Here is a 23891-nt window from a genome sequence, read left to right on the forward strand (position 1 = left end):
TCTTTTTTCTTTATTCTGCTCCTCGGCAGTTATTTCCACCATTTTGTCTTCCAGCTCACTTATTCATTCTTCTGCCTCAGTTATTCTGTTATTGATTCCTTCTAGTGTATTTTTCATTTCAGTTATTGTGTTGTTCATCTCTGTTTGTTTGTTCTTTAGTTCTTTAGATCTTTGTTAAACATTTTTTGTATTTTCTCAATCCATGCTTCCATTCTGTTTCCAAGATTCTGGATCATCTTTACTCTCATTTCTCTGAATTCTTTTTCAGGTAGATTGCCTATTTCCTCTTCATTTATTTGGTCTTGTAGGTTTTTACCTTGCTCCTTCATCTGTGACATATTTTTTTTGCTGTCTCATTTTTTTTTTTTTTTATGAGTGGAATTGTATTCCTGTCTTAGTGGTTATTTGGCCTGAGGCTTCCAACACTGGAATTTGGTGGCTGTTGGGTAGAGCTGGGTCTTGGTGCTGAGATGAGGACCTCCGTGAGACCTAACTCCAGTGAATATTCCCTGGGATCTGAGGTTCTCTCTTAGTCCAGTGGTTCCAACACGGAGCTCCCACCACAGGAGCTTTGGCCCGACCCCCGCCTCGTGAAGCAAGATCCTGCAAGCAGCATGCAGTGGCAAAAAAAAAAAAGAGAGAGAACAATAACAAAGTAAAAAATAAAATTAGGCTAGGAAACTAACAGATATGTTAGAAAGAATATAAAAATAAAAATATAGGTGAATCAACAACCGGAAGGTACAACAGTACCACAATAGTAAAAAAGAGAAGGAGGGAAAAGAGAAAAAAAAAAAGGCAAGGGGAAAGGCCTTGGTTGTGGAGGGCAGGGCCTAAGCAAGGGCAAGGTTTGGGTGGTGGGTGGGGCCTATGCTTAGGACCCACAGGGCTGGAAAAGGCCCTGGGGGCTGTGGGGGGTGGGGCTTAGGCTCAAGGAACAGAAGGGGCCCAGGTGTGTCCCCCCACCCCTCATCTCAGAGGGCGGGGGACCTCACCTGGGAGCCCAGCAGGCTTCCTGGTCTCGAATGGGCGGGGCATTCCTGCTCCTCCTCTCCTCTCCTGCTCCTCCAGTCCTGGAGGGCCCCTCCCACCTGCCTCTCCTGTCCTCCCGTTGGCGTCCTTCCTATGCCCCCAGGACCAATGTGGCCAGGGGTTAGGGGGGCCTTGGAGGGCAGGGGACCGGCCTGGGAGCTCAGCAGGCTCCCAGGGCCCTAGTGGGCAGGGCAAACACCCTCTGCTCCTCTCCCACTCCTCCTGGAGGGTCCCTCCTGCCTGCCTCTCCTGAACTCCCCTTGGCCTCCTTCGTATGCCCCCAAGACCAATGCGGCCAGGGAGGTGGGGGTGCCTTGGAGGACAGGGGACCAGCCTGGGAGTTCAGCAGGCTCCCCGGGCCTGAGTGGGATGGGCAGTCACCCTCAGCTCCTCTCCTGCTCCTCCGGAGGGTTCCTCCTGCTTACCTCTCCTGATCTCCCTGGCCTCAGGGGCGCTGATCCTGTCTGGCCTCCACTTCTCCTCCCCACTCTGTCCCCCACGTCCTACCAGTTCACTTGGGGGCTCCTCCCATCTCCTTGGGTGTCAGGGTCCCTCACCAGTGGCTGGCAGGTGCCCTAGTGGGGAGAAGACGCTAACTTGGCATCTTCTCACACCGCCATCTTGACTCTGCCCCCTAAAAACATATTCTGCATATTAGTCCTTTGTCAAATATATGTTCCACAAATATTTTGTCCTAGTTTGTGGCTTACATCTTTATTTTCTTATTAACATCTTTTGATGTGCAGAAGTTTTTAATTTTGATGATGTCTAATTTATCCATTTTTTTCTTTTATATGAAGTTACTGCTTTCTTTGTCCTAAGAAACTTTTGCCTACCTCAAGTCATGAATCTTTCCTCAGTGTTTTCTTCTTAAAGCTGGGTGGTTTTAATTTTGGGTTTTTTTAATATAAATTTATTTTATTTATTTATTTTTGGCTGCATTGGGTCTTTGTTGCTGCGCACAGGCCTTCTCCAGTTGTGGCGCACAGGCTTCTCATTGCGGTGGCTTCTCCTGCTGCGGAGCTCAGGCCCAGTCATGCGGTCTTCAGTAGTTGTGGCTCAAGGGCTCTAGAGCGCAGGCTCAGTAGTTGTGGCACCCGGGCCCAGCTGCTCCGCGGCATGTGGGATCTTCCTGGACCAGGGCTCGAACCCGTGTCCTCTGCACTGGCAGGGGGATTCCTAACTACTGTGCCACCAGGGAAACCCAAGCTTGATGGTTTTAACTTTCACATTTAGGTCAGTGATATATCTGAAGTTACATTTTGTGTATGATTTGAAGTAGGGGTCAAGGTTCATTTTCTTTCTTCATTATGAACATTTAGTTATTCCAGCACCAGTTTGAAAAACAATAGCAACAACACAACTTTCCTTTACCCATTGTTTTGTACCTTTGTTGAAAGTCAAATGACTGTGTAAGTGTGGGTCTATTTCTGGCTCTCTATTCTGTTTCATTGATCTGTTTGTCAATACCACAGTATCTTTATTACTGTAGTTTTATGCTAAGTTTCTAAGTCAGGTAGTGTCAGTCCTCCAACTTTGTTTTTTTAATATTGCTCTGAATAGTCTAGATGATTTGATTTTCCTATAAATTTTAGAATGAACTTGTCAATTTACATTAAAAAAAACAAAACCTTGTGGGATTATGATTGGGATTACATTTCTATAGGTGAATTTAGGAACAGTTGATGTCTTCATAATATTTATTTAGTCTTTTCATCATGAACTTATTTTCTTTCCTTTTATTTAGATCTTCTGTCATTTCTCTCAACAATGTTTTTTAGTTTCTAGTGTAGAGGTCTTGCATATGTTTTATTAAATGTATTTTATTCTTTTCAGCACTATTGTAAATGGAATTTTTTTAACTTGTTGCTAATTGTTTGCTGCTAATATGTAAAAACACAGTTGTTTTTTTATAGTAACCTTGTATCCTGTGGCCTTGCTAAATTCACTTACTAGTTCTTAGTATGTGTTTGTAGATTCTTTAAATTTCCCTATATAAACAATTATGTTATCAGCAAATAGATGAAAGCTTTTCTACTTCTTTTTTAACCTTCATGCTTTTTATTTCTTTTTCTTGCCTATTACAATGGCCAGGACTTTCAGTACTATGTTGAATAAGAGTGGTGAGAATGCGCATCCTTGTTCCATTCTTAATCCTAGCACGTGGTTCTCATTTTTTTAATATTAAATAAAATTGTGGTCTCATATTATAGTGATTGTATTTTTAGTGTTTGTTGTTTGAGAAGAGGCATATGTACACATGGATTTATAGACTTCTTGCAACAATTGACATCTCCATGAGCACTAAATTAGCATTTTGCTCTGTGCAAAGCCAGTGTCTTTTTTTAATTTTTGTTTGTTTCTATGATGTAGTTCTAATGTGGTTTATAAGTTTTTCTATTTGCTTTCTAATATAAGCACAAATTTTTGGTTTCTGCATATCCCTTTTTAAAAGGCTAAATAATATTCCATCAAGTGATTGAACTGTAGTTTAGTAATAGTAGTACTAGTAGGGGTTCCTTATGATGGATTCCTAGAAGTGGAATTACTCTTCCGAAGGGTTTGAAAGTTTATGTGGCTCTTAATATACATTGCCAAGTAACATACTGATTTGCAATGCCACCAGCAGTGTTCAAGCCTGAGAAATCTTGAGTTTCTCCTGTCAGACACGACTTCCCTACCAGTTTTCACATGGGCTAGTTTATGCATGTGGAGCATAAAAGCCCTACCAGTGACTTCACCCTTCACTATGCTTCCTTTGGGAGTAGGCTTGTCTCTCAGAAGCAGGGTACTTGAGGACTTTTTCATGGGAAATTTCTCTACATGAAGTTCAACTCCTGACCTTTAAAATCTGGAGACAAACTGGTAATTTATCTACTTTTGCTTACCATCCCCATTATCCACTTTGGAACTGTGATAGTCTTTTCTGGCTTTCAAGTATACTTAGTAGAGACATCACGCAACATATAGGTAGTTCAAACTTTCATATAGTGTTAAAAAAGTGTCTTCCCGAGGAAGAAAAGCCCACGATGGATGTGATTAGGTCATCACTGGTTTGACTTCAGTTCTGTAAAAGTAAGTTCCATTGCAGTAAATTTCATTTTTAGTTGTATTAGAAAAGCAGTAGGAACATAAATAGCTTTAATGCTACCCTACCATGATGTCACTCCCAGAAATACAACAAAATGTGAAGCCGTTAAGTCTTTTTACTTTTGTATTTATTATATTCTCTCTCACATTCATATTTTAGAAAACTGAGATCATGGTATTTTGTAACCTAAGTTAGTCATTAAGTGGTTTTTTAAAAGTCTACTTTTTTTTTGACTACTTTTATTATTTATATTACTTAAAAGTTTTATTTACATGTAGGGATTCTCTATTAAATATTAAAGTGTTGTATGGGCTGAATTTTTTCTAGTTTATTTAATTTTCTATCTGCTTATAATGCTATTATGTTTTTGAAATATGAATGTTTAATTTTTATGAAGTAAACCTACTATTCTTTTTCTTGCTTTTATGCAAATTGATCTTCTCTTAAGATACCTGATTTCTAAGATCAATTCAGTGTTCCCCATATTTTTTTCATGTTCTTTATGGTTTCATTTTTTACTCTGTGAATTTTATTGCTGATGATTTCATTCATCACTTCAAATGTACAAAGCACTGTGGTGGGGCCTGAAGAATATAAAAATGAATAGAGGTGATTTATAGTCCTAAGGAGCCTACCAAAATAGGGAGGATGAAACTTATTCACAAATAACCATAGTAGAGGTCAATAATTAATAAGGGTCCTTTGCAAAGCACAAAGTTGTTCACAGGAGAAAGATCTCATTTCCAGATAGGAGTTTCTTATAAGGTTTCTTGCAGGAGGTGACATTTGGGCTAGGTCTTTCAGCCAGTAGAAAGAGGAAAAAAGATGTTTAAAGGGTTGGAGACCGGAAAATATAGCTCAGGTCAGATTTGAGGATTAGTTAATAGTCCAATAAAAACAAACATTCATTGAATATTTCCTCATTACCAGGCACTTTAGAAGCATCATTTTGTTTAAACCCCACAGCAATCTTAACGAGGTTAGTACTATTAATATTCCCACTTCTTTAGGTATACAGTCTCTGATGGGTGAAGTAGATTGCCTAAGATAAGTCAGCTGGTGGAACCAAGATTTGAACCAGATCTGTGACACTCCAAAGCCGGAGCTCACAATTAAAAAGCTAGTTTGGAGCCAGATTTAAATGTAATAATAATGGTCTTTCAGATTTAAGGGAATCATACCCTTAAAGACAGTCTGTGTTCAGCACAGAAATGTAACAAGGCTTGTGTTTTGTGTGCTTCTAAAGGAAAAAAACCCCCAGAATATCTGTAATATGCTAGCTTTGACTGTTATTCTCTATCATCACATGGCTGAAATTAGACTCTCTCTTTCTTCTGGAGAAAACATTACCTCCTCCAATAAAGGAAACTTTGCCTATTTATTTTATTAAGGGATCTGTAAGAAATGGATTCTTCACATAGAGTATGTAGAACTTTATGCTGTTCTGCTGCAGGTATGATGTTTCCTGAGTATTGCACTGAAAAGAATTCCTTTCATTATGCCTTTTTAGAATGAGACATGTACATTTCAAAATAAGCAGGTTGATAGTGACCACATTTGGTATCTTCTCATTTTAAAAGACAAGGAGGGTGAAGAGCAGGAGTAGTGTACTCACCCTAGACTTGTACTCACCTCTGCCAGGAGATGTTTTTGCATAAGAGAGAAAGAGTAAAAGGGAAAATTTGAGGTCTTTAGTAAATGTCAGTTTAAAAACAGTAAGAAACTCCGTATTATAGAAGATATAAGGGGAACATGGGATTAAGAAACCTACTATTGGGCTTCCCTGGTGGTGCAGTGGTTGAGAATCTGCCTGCCAATGCAGGGGACACGGGTTCGAGCCCTGGTCTGGGAAGATCCCACATGCCACGGAGCAACTGGGCCCGTGAGCCACAACTACTGAGCCTGCGCGTCTGGAGCCTGTGCCCCGCAGCGGGAGGGGCCGCGATAGTGAAAGGCCCGCGCACCGCGATGAAGAGTGGCCCCCACTTGCCGCAACTAGAGAAAGACCTCGCACGAAAACTAAGAGACCCAACACAGTCATAAATAAATAAATAAAATAAATAAATAAAGTATTAAAAAAAAAAACAAAACTAAACTAATCTTTAAAAAAAAAAAACCTACTATTGCTACAGGTAAGTTTTATTTCAATAGTCCTTTGAACCCTTTTTGTTCTCAATCTCTTACTTGTTTCAGGAACCCTTTCTGTTCTCAATCTCTTACTTGTTTCAGGATCTTCTCACATTTAGCTGATTACTTTACATTCTACTTCACTGAAAAAATTGAGAGCTACCTTCCTTATAATTGTCTCCATATCTTTACTCATTCTGTCCCACACTTCCCCAAGCTACCCTTCCATCACTTGATTCTGCTTCTCTTCCCATTCTCACTTCTGACTGGTTGTCGCTCAGGACACTTGACCTTGGCATTCTCTTGGTCTCTCTGAGTCGTAGTTGCCTCACCTCTAAAAGTTGGTGTGGGGTAGTGTTAGGGTGACAGCCAAGTGAATAAGTTCTTTTAACGTTGTAAAATGTTACGACTGTCTCTTGTATCTTTAATGTCTCCATAATTTATCCCTTTTGTTTTGCCCCAGAGACATATTGTTGCTCTGGTCTCCCATTCTTCACTTCCTAAAAGCTAAAAGCAGCAACCACTTTTTATCTTACTTCCTCCTAGAACTTCTCTCTCAGTGCTCCTTTTTCTCATTGCCAGACTTCTCAGAATTATCTGCCTCTAATTTTTACTGTTTGCTTTCTTCCAGCCTTTATAGATTGGCTTCTATCATTACCACTCTTCTGGAATTTATTCTCTCAACTAATGACCTCCTGATTGTCAAAATCAGTGGCCTCTTTCTGTCCTTAAACCACTTACCCATTCTGCAACGTTTGACACCATCAACTTACTGATCTTCTTCCATGACTGTTTTCACATTCTGTCTTCTCTGACTTCTTCCTCTGGCCCTCTAAATGTAGATATTCTTCAAGTTTTTACCTTAGTCACCTTCTTCTTTTATTCTATATTTTCCCCTGAATGACTGCATCCACTCACATGACTATCTTTATCTCTCACCCCTCCACTGCTAATTCCAATCCTACATTTCAATATCTCTAGTCCAGGCCTTTCTCCTAAGCTCTAGCTCTCCTTTTCCATTTACCTGTGAGAGATTTTCTCATGAATATCTTAGCAACTCCAACTCAATATATCTAAAACTAAAACTTGTATCCTCCTTTCTCCCTCCCTTTATAACTCCCTCTTTTCTTCCCACTAATCCTCCTCACCGGCCCCATATAAAAACAAGACAGACAAACAAAAAGGCTTGGTCTTCCTCTCTTATCCCGTGATGAATACTTAATGGCACTACTGTCTTTCCATTAATCAAGGCTGGAGTTAACAGATTGTTCATTCATTCATTAAACATATACCTTCTGAGTGAGTACCTGCTGTATTCCAGGTACTGTTCTACAATCTTGGAGTACGTTCAAAGATCCCGGCTCTCAAGGAGACAGATGGTATACAACCAGCATAATAAATAAATTGTATAGTTGATAAAGGTGATAAGATCAGTGGGAAAAAGAGCAGAGTAATGGGGATCAGGATTACCAGGGTTATGGATAAGGGCTTGCAAATTTAAGTAGGGTGGTCAGGGTAGACCTAACTGACAAGGTGACAGTTGAGCAAAGTCTTGATGGAAGTAAATGAGTTAGCTGTGCAGATATCTGGGGGAAGAGTGTTCCAGGAAGAGGGACCAGACAGTGTAAAGGCCCTAAGGTGGGAGCAGGTCTGGCATGATCAAGGAGTAGCAAGGAAGCCAGTGAGGCTAATGCAGAGTGAGCAAGGGAGAGAAAAATAGGAGATCAGGTGAAAAGGGCATTGGGAGGCTATTATAGGGACTTGGCCTTAATTCTGAGCCAGAATCAGGAGCCACAGCAAGGTTTTATGCTGAAGAGTGACATGCTCTGACTTACATGTTAAAAGGATCCTGTTGTTTGCTGTATTAGGGGGACTATAAGGAGTAATGGTAGAAACAGGGAGACAAGTTAGACTAAGTGCAATAATCCAGGTGAAAGATGTTGATGACTGAGACTAAAATAATAAAAGAGTTGGTAAGAAGTTATCAGATTCTAGGTATATTTTTTTTTTCTAGGTATATTTTTAAAGAAGAGTCAATATGATTTGCTGACAGATTGAATGAAGGGTATGAAAGACAGTAATTGTGGATATGAATGACAAAAATTATATGAATGCCAGAGACACTGGAGGATGAAGTGGAAACTCGTTGTAAAGGAGGGGAATGGGGGAAGAGAGAAGTTTAAGAACTAAACTTTGATCACCACTCCCCAGTGGTGTCTTCTAGTTTCATGGCTTTAGGACAAAGACTGATATGGCATTATTTGTTTAATGAAAGAATAAATGATAGAAATAAAGAATGAAAGATGACTACATAGAAGACTGAGGAAACAGAACTACTTAGCAATTGACAATTTTATTTTTGTTTATTATAAATTTATTTATTTTTTTAATTTTATTTATTTTTGGCTGCATCGGGTCTTTGTTGCTGTGCACGGGCTTTCTCTAGTTGCGGCGAGTAGGACTACTCTTCTTTGCGGTGCACGGGCTTCTCATTGCGGTGGCTTCTCTTGTTGCGGAGCATGGGCTCTAGGCGCACGGGCTTCAGTAGTTGTGGCATGCGGGCTCATTAGTTGTGGTTCGCGGGCTCTAGAGCCCAGACAGTAGTTGTGGCACATGGGCTTTGTTGCTCTGCGGCATGTGGGATCTTTCCGGACCCGTGTCCCCTGCGTTGGCAGGTGGATTCTTAACCACTGCGCCACCAGGGAAGCCCAGGAATTGACAATTTTAATAGAGCAAAATGAAGTGTCTAGCTTTATCCCAATTTAAATTTTTTTTTTCTGTAGTCTAAACTGGCTGAGGTCAATGCAGTTGTGTAAGCAAAACTGTTGATAGAACCTCTCGATCATCCTTTCTGCCATTGTGTTGAGTAAGTGCTTCTTTGAGAATCTTTTGTGGATTGAAGGGATTTTAGGACCTCCCCAAGTTAAATCCCAAGCCTCCACAGAGTATCGTGTCCAGAGCCTGGGCTTTCCTAGATTTTACAGACTAGAAAACAGAGACAGACCATGACAGAGGATTATTTCCCATTTTCTGCCGTCCTCCAGAAATTGCCACAGTGTCTCCATGTGTGAGTGAGTTCATCGTGCTGGCTCTGCGGGCCCTGAGTGAAATCGCCAGCAGCCTGTGCGGGGGTTGCCACCCCCCACGCCTCCTCTGGTTTTGTCCTGCCATTCTGGTAGATCAAGAGAGCCAAAGGCAAGTGTCCGATTTCCCCTTTTGCTTGAACGAGGTACCAGGAGGTAGTGCTTTGTGCTGCAGATTATGCTGATTGGTACATGTCACAGTGAGACCTGGCACTCTCCCAAAGAATCTGCTGCATTAAGAATTTGATTCACTCCAGATAGTTAAGCTTGAAAGTTGTTATGTTCTTGATTTAACTTGAGAAATGCCAGGAAATTTAATGTTAAGATTGTTACTCGGCACTCATTTTGATAAAGCTTTAGCTAGTATTTAATTGTTATTTCTATTTTTGGCCGTCAGGGAAAATTTTTAAAAGGTTAGTTTCTAGAAGTGGTTAACAGCCTGTGTAGCAGGAATATGACATGCAGCACCAAAATGATGGACTAGGTAAGTTGTATTTCAAGGGATGATTTATATCAGTATCTGCATTATTCTAATAGTAATGTGATATTTCCTTTATTACTGAGGATATACCTATTTCTGACCCTTAGATCAATGTGGAAAAGTATGTTTTCAGAGAGTAAATAACCATTAACTTAAAATTCAGGTCTGGAACAGGAGTAGTCATATAACCTCACAAAATATTTTCTTGGGGACAGGAGCTCTTCTGTACAAAAGCCAAGCACTGTTTATTCTTAATTTACAGAAAAAACTTGTGTCTGGTTTTTAAGACCAGAAGTTGCTCAAACAGTACAAACTTCCAATTATAAGATGGATAAGTTCTGGAGATCTAATGTACAGCATGGTGATTATAGTTAATAATATTCTATTATATACTTGAAAGTTGCTAAGAGAGTAGATCTTAAATGTTTCACCTCCAAAGAAGAAATGGTAATTATGTGACCCGATGGGGGTGTTAAGCTAATGCTGTGGTGGTAATCATTTTGCAGTTGTTAAGTGTATCAGCTCAACAGGTTGTACACCTTAAACGTATACAATGTTATGTGTCAATTATATCTCAATGAAGCTGGTGGGGAGAAAACCCACAAAAGTAGAATTAACCCAACAAGGATTCTGTGTTGAGATAAATGAATACATGGATCCCAACTGGTGCTTCTGGGCTAAAAGCAGTTGGGAGCCAAGGGGGTGGAGAGTCCCTTCAGAGGTCCTGCCTTGCTCTCTGCCATGGAGCTATAACATAAGTCAAACCAGACAGTGACTGGTGGCCCATACTGAAGACCTTTAATGACTGAGCAGATCTCAATCTCTGTTTCTTTCCCATTCCTGTTCAAGGATTGAGCACCTCTGAACTCTTTTTTTTTTTTAGCATTGCTTTCAGAGGTTTTATCACATTCTTCCCAACTTTAGCTTTCTGCCCAGCAAGAAGAGAAGCCTTCTAGCTAATAAGCAGCTGTAATACAGGGAGTTGAGGTTGTTCTTGTTTAAAAAAACAAAACAAAATGGCAGCAGTAGAGCATTGGTATTCATAGTTTTGACTGTGAGCAACTCAGAAGGCCCATGACTTGTGGTGATTTGTAATTTTTCTGAGGGGTAAGTCAGTCTAATGTGTATGTCTAGCACACCTCCCACATCTAAAATTCACCACAGCTTTATTCTGCATTCACGTGCCAACTAACTTCTACAATGATAAAAACATGTTTCTCTGTGGGAAACTTTCCTGAAAAGAAACCCAGCTACAAATGCTGTAAAATAAATGAAGATTTGATAAACAGACCTAAAAAGTTATTTGCAAATTTGAAAGATCTTAAATTTTTCTGGACTTGCCTCACAAGAGTTGGCAGCATTCGGACATGAAAATTAAGGCAGAATCTTTTCTGGCTTTTGATAAGTGACGTCTTAGGATGTGTATCAGTTAGTTACTGCACATTAACTTCTTCTATGGAACTATGATTAGACAATATTAGATTGCCTTTTCATAAAGAGACATAGCATCATAAAAGAGAGACCAAACCTAAAGATGATAAAAGGACAGATTACTAAAAGTGATTTTTGGTGTTTGTTTTTTTCTTGTTAATACTATAGTTAAAAACCCAAACAGCTTACTGTAATTCCCAGGAAATAACATTCATCATATTTTTGAAAGTGCTTTCACAAAGGAAAAAGATGATGAAAGAGATTCTACCCACTTGAGAATCAGATGACCAGGATGTGGGATACTTAGGAACTGATTGTCATATCTGATGTCTTACACACTGTTCTAACACACGCTGCATGAAGTTTTGGGCAAGGCTAGTAGAGGTAAATAGGAGGTTTAAGAATCTGAGATGGTACCTAACTTCCCACAGCTTGCTGTGGAGGCAGTACAGTGCCAGACTGCTGAGGGTTCAGATCATGCCTATTTGATCTGGGAAAGTTATTCAACCTCCCTGTACCGCATTTCCGTATCTGTTAAATGAGGATAATAATAGTACCTATCTCATGGGATTGCATGAATTAATATACATAGAATTCTTAGCACCTGGGAGAGAGTAAACCATTGTTATTGCTATAGTCATTGCTATTATTTTTGTTGTGATTGAGAAGGGGCTGTCAAGCTAACTTAAAAGAAAAGGCGGTGGGGGAGGTGGGGGATTGACTTACAGCTGTTAGTTTCCGAGGAAAAAAAATGTTTTACCATGTGAGCCAGATATAATTAAATTATAATATAATTTAACATTGTTAATTAATGTTAACACTGGGTCCTGGAATTGAAGAAAACACTGGTTTCTCACCTGAGTATCTGGAGTAGCCTTGTAGTACCCAGTGGAGCAGAAGTGAGAGGGAGTTGCCGACCAGCCATAAAGTTGTGCTTGCTTCAGTCTCTTCCAATCTCCAAAGTATTTGCCCTTCTCCTTCTCTTCTCTTCTCTTCTTCAGGTTTAGATCACTCAGTCTGGAGCCTGAAACTCAGTAGGGTATTGATTTAGTCTCCCATTATCTCCCTTCTCCCCTTCCTGTCCCCACTCTAGCTATGGATTTTAATCTTAGCCTGTCTTCTGACTCTGTGTGACCATAAGCAAATCACTTTGACCTCAATTGCCCACTCTTTAAATGGAATAAAAATGGCTCTGCACATTCAGAGAACAACTGGGGAGATTTATGGAAATGCATTTTCCAATTTCTTTTTTTTAATTAATTTATTTATTTATTTTCCAATTTCTTAAAAGGAGGATTCCTTGACAGGATGGAATTCATAGTAAAAAGGCTATTTCCCAAGGAAGAAAGTTCTTTATTCCAGTACATGGGCTTTACCACCTAGTAGTGCCAGAGCTGTTTAATTTCAGCTCTGCTATCACTAGCCAGTACGTTTTTGAATACTACTTTTTTATTTGCCCTCCTCTTTCAAATATGCACAGGCACTAATCCACGTTATGGCTTTACAGACAGTAAATTAAATTACATGAATTCTGAACACAGTGTTTTTGAGCTGTAGAGAGTCTGCAGCCTTTGAAACCACTAACTTAATTTTGTATAACTCTTATTCGGTAACTCAAAAAGAGCCAAACTTTTTCCTTTTGAATTTGGTTTAAAAAATAATAATAAATTGATCCCAGGCAGTGGTCCTGGGTGCCAGATTTTATCTGGGATCTAAATCTTCTGTCTACATTGAAAATCTGCCAGAGTTAAGAGGTAAGCAATGCTAATGAAGATGTGATATATGACTTTTACCTTAGCTACAACCTTGTGGTCTCAGCTGTGTGACTTTGGGCAGGTCACTTAATGTATCTGAGTTTAGATTTCCTTATCTGCAAATTTATATCCACAATAAATTGTTGAGAGAATTAAATGAACTTTAAATCTTTATTGAGCACTTTCAAAATATCTATTTGTCTGCATATAAAATCCTACCTCTAAAAGAGCAGATGTAAGTGGAAGATTTTTCCAATATACTGTCAGTACTTAAATTAGAATAAGTTCATTCAAGGCAAAAGCTCTGTTCCCATCTTTCATAGAGTCTTCTTCCACAGTAAATAAATACTTATTGAAGAAAGCTGAACACTTTTCTAAATTATTTTTAATTCACTTTAGCATTTTGTCACATTCCTTTGAAGAGCCTTGATTTTAGCAAATCTTTATCATTTGAGGATGTTGTGTGTGTCTGTGTGTATAAGTATGAGCATATTTAAAACAACCCAGACTCAGTGGAAAGAGGATGATCACACTGGGTAATTGGGTTGTTTGGGGTTTTTCTGTGTTTTTTTAATGGGGATTATTGTTTTAACAAGTGTAATAAAACTGATTTTCATTTGTCACTTGTAAATTTATTTCTAAGGCAATTTCTAAGATAAGATTTTAGAAATCTTTAGAGCAATAATCACAACATTTCAATACGTGATGCTTTCCCATTTTTATATACTCACACTCATTTGGATGTGTGTGTATATATATACACACACACACACATTTGGTTTTTTAAATTATAGCTTTAATTATATAATAATCACACAGTATATCATACCTAGTAAGTGGTTCTGAAATAGGAAAAGCGACATACAAATCGATGCTGCTTATTCTTTGTGGCATTGGTTATTATTTCACTGATCTTACATATTTTGTTTGATGTAACTATATAAGCAACGTCTTCAACTATTTCTCAAGAGAAGATCATCCTAAGTCTCACACTTTTAGAGGATATCACATTTTAACTGGCTTTTTTTTTAATGAAGTCAATTCCCTGTACTAAATTGCTAAAATAAAATAAAACAGCTTTCTAAGAATATGTTTGTTCTCCTACATACGATTAATGCAATGTGCATCGAGTATCCAGTTTCTGTGCACGTATCAATGTAACAGACTTTTGAAAAAGGAGGAAACATTTACTAAGTTCTTCAAAGTTAGAAGCAGGTAAAGTCTGATGCTTATAAACCAAGTATTTTGGAAGACAAACTGCATTCCTTAATCTATGGCAGCTTCTCCTTTTTGGTTCTTCTTGTTTTTTTCTGCTGCTCATAGATCCAAGAGTGTGTTTAGATGCAGGAGGTGCTCCAGAGACACTCCGAATGTTTCCAAGCAATGACACTGAAAGTGCCCCCCTGCCACCCAGATAGCTGCATACCATTTAAAACTATACTTTCAGGTCAAAGTCTGTAAGGGCTTTCAGAACAACCTTGTTAACCCTTTCTGAAAGGGTTACATTTTTTAAAAGTTTATCTGCAGTATGTAAGTTTTCAAAAGCTGTTAAGTTCTTATGAAAAATTACTTGCTATAACTTTCCATGGCTGATGATATGCTAGCAAAAGCCATTTCAGTATCACCTTCACTAGGTACCTACTAGCTTCTAATTAAGCACAGTCGGTTGTTCTGTGGGCCTCTCTGTAAATGCACTCTACTTGAATTTACTATTACTTGTGGATTTTGCACCAGCGAAGATTTTTAAGGATTCTGGCCCAGTTCAGTTTCTCGGTTTAACAAAGAGGTTAGAAATTGGAAAAGATTCTTTGATGATGATTAAAGTGCAGTTCACACTGCCACCCCTTTGATTTGACTGCTGAAACAGCAGATGTGGTAAAGCCACACTCCTTTAAGCGAAACTAAAGTGTGCTGCTACACGCTCACCTGGGTGAATTTCAGCTCCTGCTAGATAGTGTAAAGGGGTTGCAGGTTTCCCTCCTTTGGCACGTTGGAATTTATATTTAGTCTTTATTATTAAAAGCAGTAAATTTTTAAATATATATAGAATCTGTGGTTTTCGGTATAACAAATTATTGCCGAACTTTTGTGTCCCACCTCTTCCTCTATAATCACAGTTAAGAAGGCCAGGTTAGCTCTTAGAGTGTAAGCTCTCTTTTAAATCATTGAATGTCTGCCTGTATTGCAAATAATGACCTGCTTTATCTGTAACTACTTTTTCTGAAATGACTGTGCTCTTGCATTTATTGGTTTATTGACGTGATTACTTTAAAACAGTAAAACTAATGGATAAAAATAAAGTATAAAAGTCTCTTTTAAAAGTGTCCTGAGTGGATAGACAACTAGAAGTACTTTGCCCTTGCAACATGGTTCTTTACAGAGTCTTAAATCTGGTGTGTTTAGCCCACAAAGCACATGTTAATATTAAGTTGTTTTTAAAGTGATGGAGTTGCATCACCATGGTTCTTCTGTGCTCTGTGGGATATCATGTTGCTTTAGTGTAATGAGTCCTGGGCTCCTAAATTTTTTTCTCCATGCTGGAAATGATTACATAAAACTGAATGGCTATATCTGAAGTCTTATGAATCTTGAGAATTTCTTATTCTTCAGGAAAAATATTACAAAGACTTTTCTTATTTTTTGAGGGGGAAAACTTGAATTTGTAACAAGTTTCTGTTAAAAATATCAGCGATTTTAGGTTATATAGCATTCTGTTTGAAAAACAAGCAGTCTTTCTGCTGCAAGGTCTGTATTTTAACTTTGTGCAGATGTGTGCTGAAAGAACATGATGTGCTTATTTGTTGCATTTATGCTACTTTCTTACTTTAAGTAAGATGGATGAAATTACATATTAAATAAAAACAGCAGGTCAGACAGCAGTCCTTAGCAAACTGAAAAAGCCTTTCAGAGACAGTGGAGAAAATGAGACTATGATTTTAATAACGCATGGACTTTTGAGAGAATTGTCTACTTAAACGCATATATATAATAAATTCTCTGTGGGATTTATCAGTGTTAACTGTCTAATGTTTAAAACTAATATGCCATTAAATTGTGTTGGTGAAATGTTACCCAAAGTATTGTTTTATATCTTAACCAAATACAGCACTTTAATTTTGATGTAACTGCGGTTATAAACAGACACACACTGATATGTATAGCATGAAACTCCAGTTAGTGAAAAGAGCTGTGTGGCCTTGGGCAAGTTATTTAACCTCCCTAAACATCAATTTTCCCTTTCTGTATGATGTGATACCTACCTTTCAGGATTATTGTCAGGATTAAATGAGAACATCTATCAAGCACTGTTTTTTCAGAACATGTCTTACATTCACATAAAGTACAGTGTGTTTTTATATGGTACTTTTGAGCCAGAAAGTACTTTGTATTGAGTATTTCTTATACTCAATTCTAAAATGAAACTGTGTATTGGACATTACTTATCACACTCGATTCTAGAGTAAAAATTCAAAATAATGTAGAATAAATTATTCTTACGTTATTTAAAGAACGCATGTTTATTGAGTGGCTACTGAGCAAAAAACATTGTTTCCTATCATTTACAGTTGAATATATTTGAAATCCAATAATGGAGAGGTCAAACTCAAGCTATTCCCAGTTTATTTTATAGTCCCTCTCCCCTTTTGTTTCCTGTTTTCCTTTTTCTGCAACCCTGTTGTAACTTTCAGAAAGTTTTCAAAATAAAAAAGCATCTGACTTTGTTCCATAGTCATTTAAAAATAGGGTTGATCAATACTGAAGCATTAGCTAGGAGCACAATTTGGTGCTTTTTTATTGATTTCAGTTACCATTGCCCTCAGGCTTGTGTGTGTGAGGATGAAAATGATATATGAAATATGCACCCAGGTTAAACAAACCAATATTCTTTGTACATCTGTAACCACTATAAACAGAATTCTTTATATGGAAGTGACTTTAGTAGCAGTTAGTTACACACACACACACACACACACACACACAAAACCTTATGACTCCAAGTAGCCTCCTGAGCCAGTGTTTTTGTTATTGAGACCAAGACTTGTACATTGCTTTGGGAAGTTTCTGCTTTTTAGTTACTTTTATTAGTTATAAAATGCTATTCAAGGTTATTATAGATTTTCAATTCATGAATATACTTTTTTGGCATTTTATCAGTTGATTGTAAGCCAGAATCTTGGGGATTTGAAAGATGTTCTGCTAAATAGCCAGTTGCAGACCAGTCAAGCCAAGAGGGTAAATACCAGGGAAATCTGCTCAGCAGGGCCTGTCTTATTTAAAAAGTTGTGCAAGGAAGTTGGCTGTGGGCAGAGGTTGTCATGTGTCATCTGCCCCATCAGTCAGAACTTTAGCAGCTGTTCCCTGTCACTAGGGCCCTTATGTGCTACTGCTCATCCATCAGCACTAACAGATACCGCTGCCTCTCCGTGGGCCAGGGAAGCCATGGACACACAGAGATAAAGTGTGTATCTCACTGGCCACCAGTTGGGATGGACGCTCATTTAAAAAAAGGGAGCCCAAGCAACAACTCCTTGGTCTTTCATTAAACCCTTAACCAAAATATATTCAAGAAAATAAGTTGGATTTTGGTGAATCTGTTTTTGACTTAAAATACGGCTTTGGAAAGGTAGGAGGATTGCATGTTCGAACCCAAAGAGATGCCCCTGGCTAAATGAGAGTTGAGAGAGCTTTCTCCACCAAATAACAGATTATCACTACCAGATTATCACTGAAGAGGCCTTTTCTAGTTGAACACAACAATGTAAGGAAAGACTGAAAATCACAAGCATTCCTTTTGTGATCATGCAGCAACCTGACAAATGGGATACCTCTCAATTCTGATCATAGACAAGCCTCCGTTTCCTTTTCCCCTGTTTGTATTCCAAAGACATCTTTAGAGGAAAGGATTTGAGGGCATTAGTATCACTATCTGTCTGATTACTGTGTTGACATTTTTTAAGAGCCATTAATAATAGGAAATGGAACTTGATGTAGAAAATTACCCAGCCAAGGATTATCAAGAAAGTAAGCTACAACCTAATATTCAGATGAGATTGAAGGGAAATTCAGCTTAACCCTATAATTGTTTTTTTCTTAATTAACTTATTACTGAACTCCAAAGCTAAGTAATTGAGAGGCAGCTGTACAAGCAAGGGAAATGGTAAACATAGCAAAGGGAAATTGAGAAAGACAAATGTTTTTATTTTATAAATATTGCAGCTATATAATATGTAAAGAATATAAAGTAATATTAATCTTAAGATTATACAATTGTGGGCTTCCCTGGTGGCGCAGTGGTTGAGAATCTGCCCGCCAATGCGGGGGACACGGGTTCGAGCCCTGGTCCGGGAAGATCCCACATGCCGCAGAGCAACTAGGCCCGCGAGCCACAATTACTGAGCCTGCGCGTCCGGAGCCTGTGCTCCGCAACAAGAGAGGCCGCGGTGGTGAGAGGCCCGCGCACCGCGATGAAGAGTGACACCCGGTCTCCGCAACTGGAGAAAGCCCTCGCACAGAAACGAAGACCCAACACAGCCATAAATAAATAAATAAATAAATAAATAAATAAATAAATAAAAAGATTATACAATTGAGGTCTTACTTGCAATGCTTCCATTTTGGAAGAAAGTTACTTTTTCTTTTTGATAATCCCCTCATATTTTTTCTGTTGACTCTGAATGCTTAATGTACTTGATATTATTTAGTCCATGTGAGGCTTGACTGTTGATGGAATTTGAGAATTATTAGGTTGAGTGTATGCTTGCACAGGTAACGCTGTCATCATGGGTACACAGAAGTAAAGAGCAATGAATGATCTGGCATATGAGTAGAGTGATTTATTTGTCAAAAGCTGGCAATGCTTGTTGGATGTTTTGCCAGATTTTGATAGCATCAATTTATTGTTTGCCTAATAAATAATTTAAATTCAAGTAAGTTTTCCTAACTGAAATTTTGGGAAACATGAAGCAAATATAGGTATCCTTATTTAGAAAATATATATGACACTAAACTCTAATGAACATTGCACTGTAAGACGTTTCTGGTGCTGATTCTGAGCAGGTGATTCATTGGAAAATGGCACAAAAACCTAAAGTTATCCCCTCCCTTTTTTTCCCCAAGACACATCATCTATTATGGCATGGGACACATAGTAGATTTTCAATAAAGACCAATTGATTCATTGATATATGGATCTGAGATGAATAAGGAGTGACCTGTGTAAGGAGATTGGAAAATAAGTAATATTATTAATAAGTGTTGGGTTTTTTTTTTTTCCTCTGCAGGTTTTTATCATTTGTTGGAGGGACACTGTGTGAGATTGGCAAGCCTGAAATGCAACAAAAAATAAATTCATTCCTTGACAGAGAAGGAATAGAGAAAACTGCAGAAAGATTGCAAACAACAGTACACACCTTACAGGTCATCATAGATGGTCTCAGCCAGCCTGAGAGCTTTGACTTTCGAACAGGTAAACAACTGAACTTGAATAACAGCACCTTTCACTTGCATAGCTCACAATAATCCTAAGCCATTGGATTCTCCATTCTCCCATTCTATCCATGAGAAAACTAAAGCGTAGTGACCTTCCTTCAAAGTCATTGCAGCTAGTTAGTATCCAAAGCCGAAGCTAAAAGCCAGGTCTCCAGAACCCTTGTCCCAGGCTTATTTCCCATCACACTAGACTAAGTGCATCATGCATGTGCTGGCATGTGCATAGAGGCACACATTCTTCATGATCCTTTTGTAAACTGTTTTTACCTCATAAGAGTCAGAAGTCCAAGGTAAAGCATTCGATTCACAAACTAAAGTGAATCTTCTCCCTCAATTACAGCCTTCCAAGTTCCTGGATTCTATGTCAATGAACACATTGAACAAATAAGATACTATCTCTCTGTTGATTTTCCTTCTAACTAAAAGTCTCTCAGCTTTCAGCACAGGTAGATGGTGAGGGAAGTATAACAGCCATAGCTGTTGAGAGCAATGACCCGGTGAGAAGGAATTAAGGTATCAAATGACCTACTTCCCAAGGAAATTTGAATAGGAAGCCCTTAGATTTAAATGAATCTGTGCTTGTCTCACACCAGCTTTATGATACCATGTTAGGGCTTGGCTCTTTTCATTCTGGGTTAGGCTGTGTTGAGGCGGTTTCTTTGAAAAGATTTAAGGGAATTTGTGCTTACCCAGCAAGCTCAATGTACCATTCCCTCAACTTTTGTGTAAGTTTGAAATTAATTTTAAGGTTGGAGAAAAATAAAATGAAACATACAGTAAGACCTATGCCAGAAATGCAGGAGTAGAAGCCTCTGTGTGGTCCATCCAAAGTGAATATTTCAGTAGACAAATCCATCTCCCTTTGCAGGTATTCTTATGTGTGAATTCCACCTAGGTGTTATCTAGCAGGAATACTAAGTGAGCAGTGGTTTTCAAGCACGGTGGGATTTGAGGGTGCTATGCCTAGAACCACTACATTAGAGGGTTGGCAAATATTCTCTGTACTGGCTTTTCTTGTCCATCTTATTTTTCGGTCTTGGTGTTGATTGCTCCATTATCCCAGTTACACTGTAGACTCAGAGCAAAGATCAATACTCAAATTATATAGTTCATTTAAACAACCAACAGCTAAGTTGGTCCTTACCTGGTTGAGCAGAAACAGATGCACCTGGGCTCTCAACTGAGCTTACCAGTTACTGCAGTGTTTATCACTGTGACAAGTGAAATTTCAGATAAATCTCTCTGAAACAAACTTTTGCCCTAGAGTAAGTCACAGTTTCCTAGATGTCTGAGAACTTTCGTTTTAATACTAAAAACATCCCCAGGAAGGAAGGCAGACAGTCTTACTTTTGAAGAGGCAGATAGTATTTTGGATGTTTCTGTATTACAGTATTTATGCTACATCTCTTTTCTTTTCTCCATTTTCTCAAAATTATTTCCTTTCTTGCCTCATTCTTTCTTCATACTCATCCTGTCTTCTGTTTTCCCAGTGACATAATCAATTCTATTTTATTAACACTCTGGTTGCTAGTTTCCATAATTGAGTTCATCAGAGGCATCCAGGTGACAGAGGAGTGAATATGTAGCCTTGGCAATCAAAGTGTTAAAGTTTGCCTGGTACATGGAGGATTTTTGATTTCTCAGTGGCCCAGGCTGTCTTCAGAAACATGTTAAGTAGTTCTTGACTCTGATTTTCCATGCAAAATTAAACTAAGCAGCTGATCAGGAACCCTTGGGGAATCTGTAGCAGCTGGACCTCTGTAAGAAAGAAGGGGGAAAAAAAGTTTCTAAGCATAAAAACAATGCCTATGGGGCCTCAGAAACCATCCTACCTCTGACCCTGATCAACAACTTAGTTTCACTTTGCTTTGACACAGTCCTTGCCCAGTGTAATGGCGCATTCAGTGGGTTTTTTGTTTTTGGAATTCACTGCTGCAGCATCAGATGGAATTCTACACAATCAATTCCAGTGTTAACATATTGCTTTTTTATGAAGAAAATGAGATTTCAGGTTTAAAGAGGGTTTTTGTTTTGTTTTAAAGGCAAAAGGTGAATTTTTTAAAAACCTTGATTTCAGTATGGTTGGGCTGGGGGAGGGGAACCAAGAGGTGACCAGTTGTTAATACAAATGTAAAGGATAGCTTCAACAAGTAATCAGGATAAAGGCAACAGCTGTGGAGGAAAAGGAAATGGAATGGGCGGAGGGGAAAATGAGGTCTTAGTAAAAGGAGATTGGAGCATAGAATGTGTTCTTTGTTATTAGAATCAACATTCAGTAATCCTAGGAAAGGGGGCCAAGAGGAGCATGGGTAAATGGGTAAATGGAATCCACAGATAATCCAAAAGCCCCCTTTAAATTGTGAGTTGTAACCTTCTCCACCATAAAACATTTGTTGTAGTTTTTGTTTTGTTTTAACTAAAGCCATAACGATTCCTTGGCCGGCTTTGTGCCTACCTTTGGGTGTGTAGTGTTAATGAACAGAGAAATGTACTGGAGCGAACAAGGGAAGAGGGCTGTAAGGGACTTGAGAACAGAGATCTATGCTTCATCTTTGTCTCTCAAGCACCCAGCAGAGTGCCTGGCCAGGAGGTAATAATAGGGGTTAATAAATGTTGTATGAATTGAATTGAAAGAGGAGAAAGGAGATGAGGAGCGAATCTGGGTTTCTGAGCAATACATAATCAAGAATCCATAAATTTTGATTGGATAAATATATTCAAAGTGGATAGGAATTGATCCTTGAGCTCAGAATTTATGGAGAAAAGTGAGAAGACCATTTAAATTTCATCCACATTTGACTAAACATTAATGTATGTTCTACCCCCTTTAAACAGTTTGAGAATTCAGGTACTGGGGGAAAAACTCCCAATCTTCTATCTCCGAGGGTCTTATTTTCTCAGTGTTTGTGACTTAGCCTTGCATATTCATTGAACAAATATACTTTCTCATCACCTCCTCATAAAGAAGAAAATAAGACTCTCTAATCTAAAATTTTAGTCCTTATGTATAGTGTTAATGTTTACGTGTTAGCAAGATAGAATTTGAGGAGAAGGAAGTGTCTGAGTAAATTTTCTTGAATTGTTTCTACTTGGCACATGCTGTTTCTCCAACTAGGATGCCTTTTCTCTGAAGGCAGGCCTGTATCTTCAGCTCCTTTTACATCCCCCCTCAATGCTTAATACTGGTCTGGGCACACAATCGATACATAGTCCATACTTACTCACTGATCTATGTTGTGTCTAACAGTGCTTTATTATTTACACAAACTGTCTTTTTTCCCCTTTCCTTGTAGATTTCGATAAACCTGATTTCAAGAGAAGCATAGTCTGCTTGGAAGACCTGCAGGTTGGGACAGTTCTTACAGGCAAAGTCGAGAATGCCACCCTGTTTGGAATTTTTGTGGATATAGGAGTGGGGAGATCAGGGCTGATTCCCATACGAAATGTAACAGAAGCAAAACTTTCTAAGACGAAGAAGAGAAGGAGTCTTGGGCTGGGCCCTGGAGAAAGAGTGGAAGTCCAAGTACTCAACATTGACATTCCCCGATCTAGGATTACTCTGGACCTCATTCGGGTGTTGTGAGTGTGCCACTGGTGGCCAAACACTGATTTTTATTCCCTCATTTCTACAGTTTGACAAGAATAAGTCAGATGTTTGTGAGCTCTAGATAGCAGATGAGAAAGAATTCACTTAATATCAGAAGTATTTTCCGAACACTTTCCTTATTATTCCTTCTGGATAAATAGAGAGCTAACGGTTTGATTTCTTTTCCCCTTAAAAAAAGCAACTAATAGACATCTTTATTTGGCTTTATGTAGTAATGATTTTCTGACCAAAATTTTATTTTTTATAACTCATCTTTGACTCCTTTTGCATTTTGTATAATGGATTGTTTCACTTCTACTTGCCAACATGCCTTGCTGGATTTGTATGGAACTATCTTCTTGATTTAAATTGTACAATGTTTCATGACAGTAGGGCTGGCAGTACTTACTCCTTTCTTTTTATAGATATTTTTTAAAAATCAGGCCTTTTGGACTTGACTCATGATTTTCCTTTGCCAGGCAAACCAGAGATATCCCAATAAAACAGATCCTGATGTGTTCATAACCATCAAGTGAATAGCTCGAACTATTTCTCAGAAGGATATATGTATTATTCCCTACAATAAAATTTTGTGGCTAGTGATCTTGTTTTTGCTATGTTGATTCAGTGAATGATCTAAGAGTCAATCTTGATTAAAGAAGATGTGGCACATATTCATACAACTTTCATATAAGCCAACTAACTGTGCCTTTGGGGAAAAGGGAAGCCTCTATTAATTTGAAGAATGACTTTCTGTTTGACTTATCACAGAAAGGCATATTCTTTCTTAAGCATTAAGATCAAACTCCAGATGGGG

General features: G+C 38.5%; 1 protein-coding gene across 2 annotated transcripts in view; it reads left to right on the plus strand.

Annotated features, from left to right (window-relative positions):
* Positions 1 to 23686, plus strand: part of SRBD1 (S1 RNA binding domain 1) — a 247656-nt gene extending 223970 nt beyond the window's left edge. For both annotated transcript variants that reach the window (XM_007190081.3, XM_057558645.1), the window contains exons 20-21: positions 19281 to 19465; positions 22782 to 23686. In XM_007190081.3, the coding sequence (XP_007190143.2) occupies positions 19281 to 19465; positions 22782 to 23071 (475 nt within the window). In that variant the 3' untranslated portion in view covers positions 23072 to 23686. The remainder of the gene's footprint in view (positions 1 to 19280; positions 19466 to 22781) is intronic.
* Positions 23687 to 23891: the final 205 nt, after the last annotated feature.

Source organism: Balaenoptera acutorostrata, chromosome 12, assembly GCF_949987535.1.
Source record: "Balaenoptera acutorostrata chromosome 12, mBalAcu1.1, whole genome shotgun sequence".
Taxonomy (NCBI): domain Eukaryota; kingdom Metazoa; phylum Chordata; class Mammalia; order Artiodactyla; family Balaenopteridae; genus Balaenoptera; species Balaenoptera acutorostrata.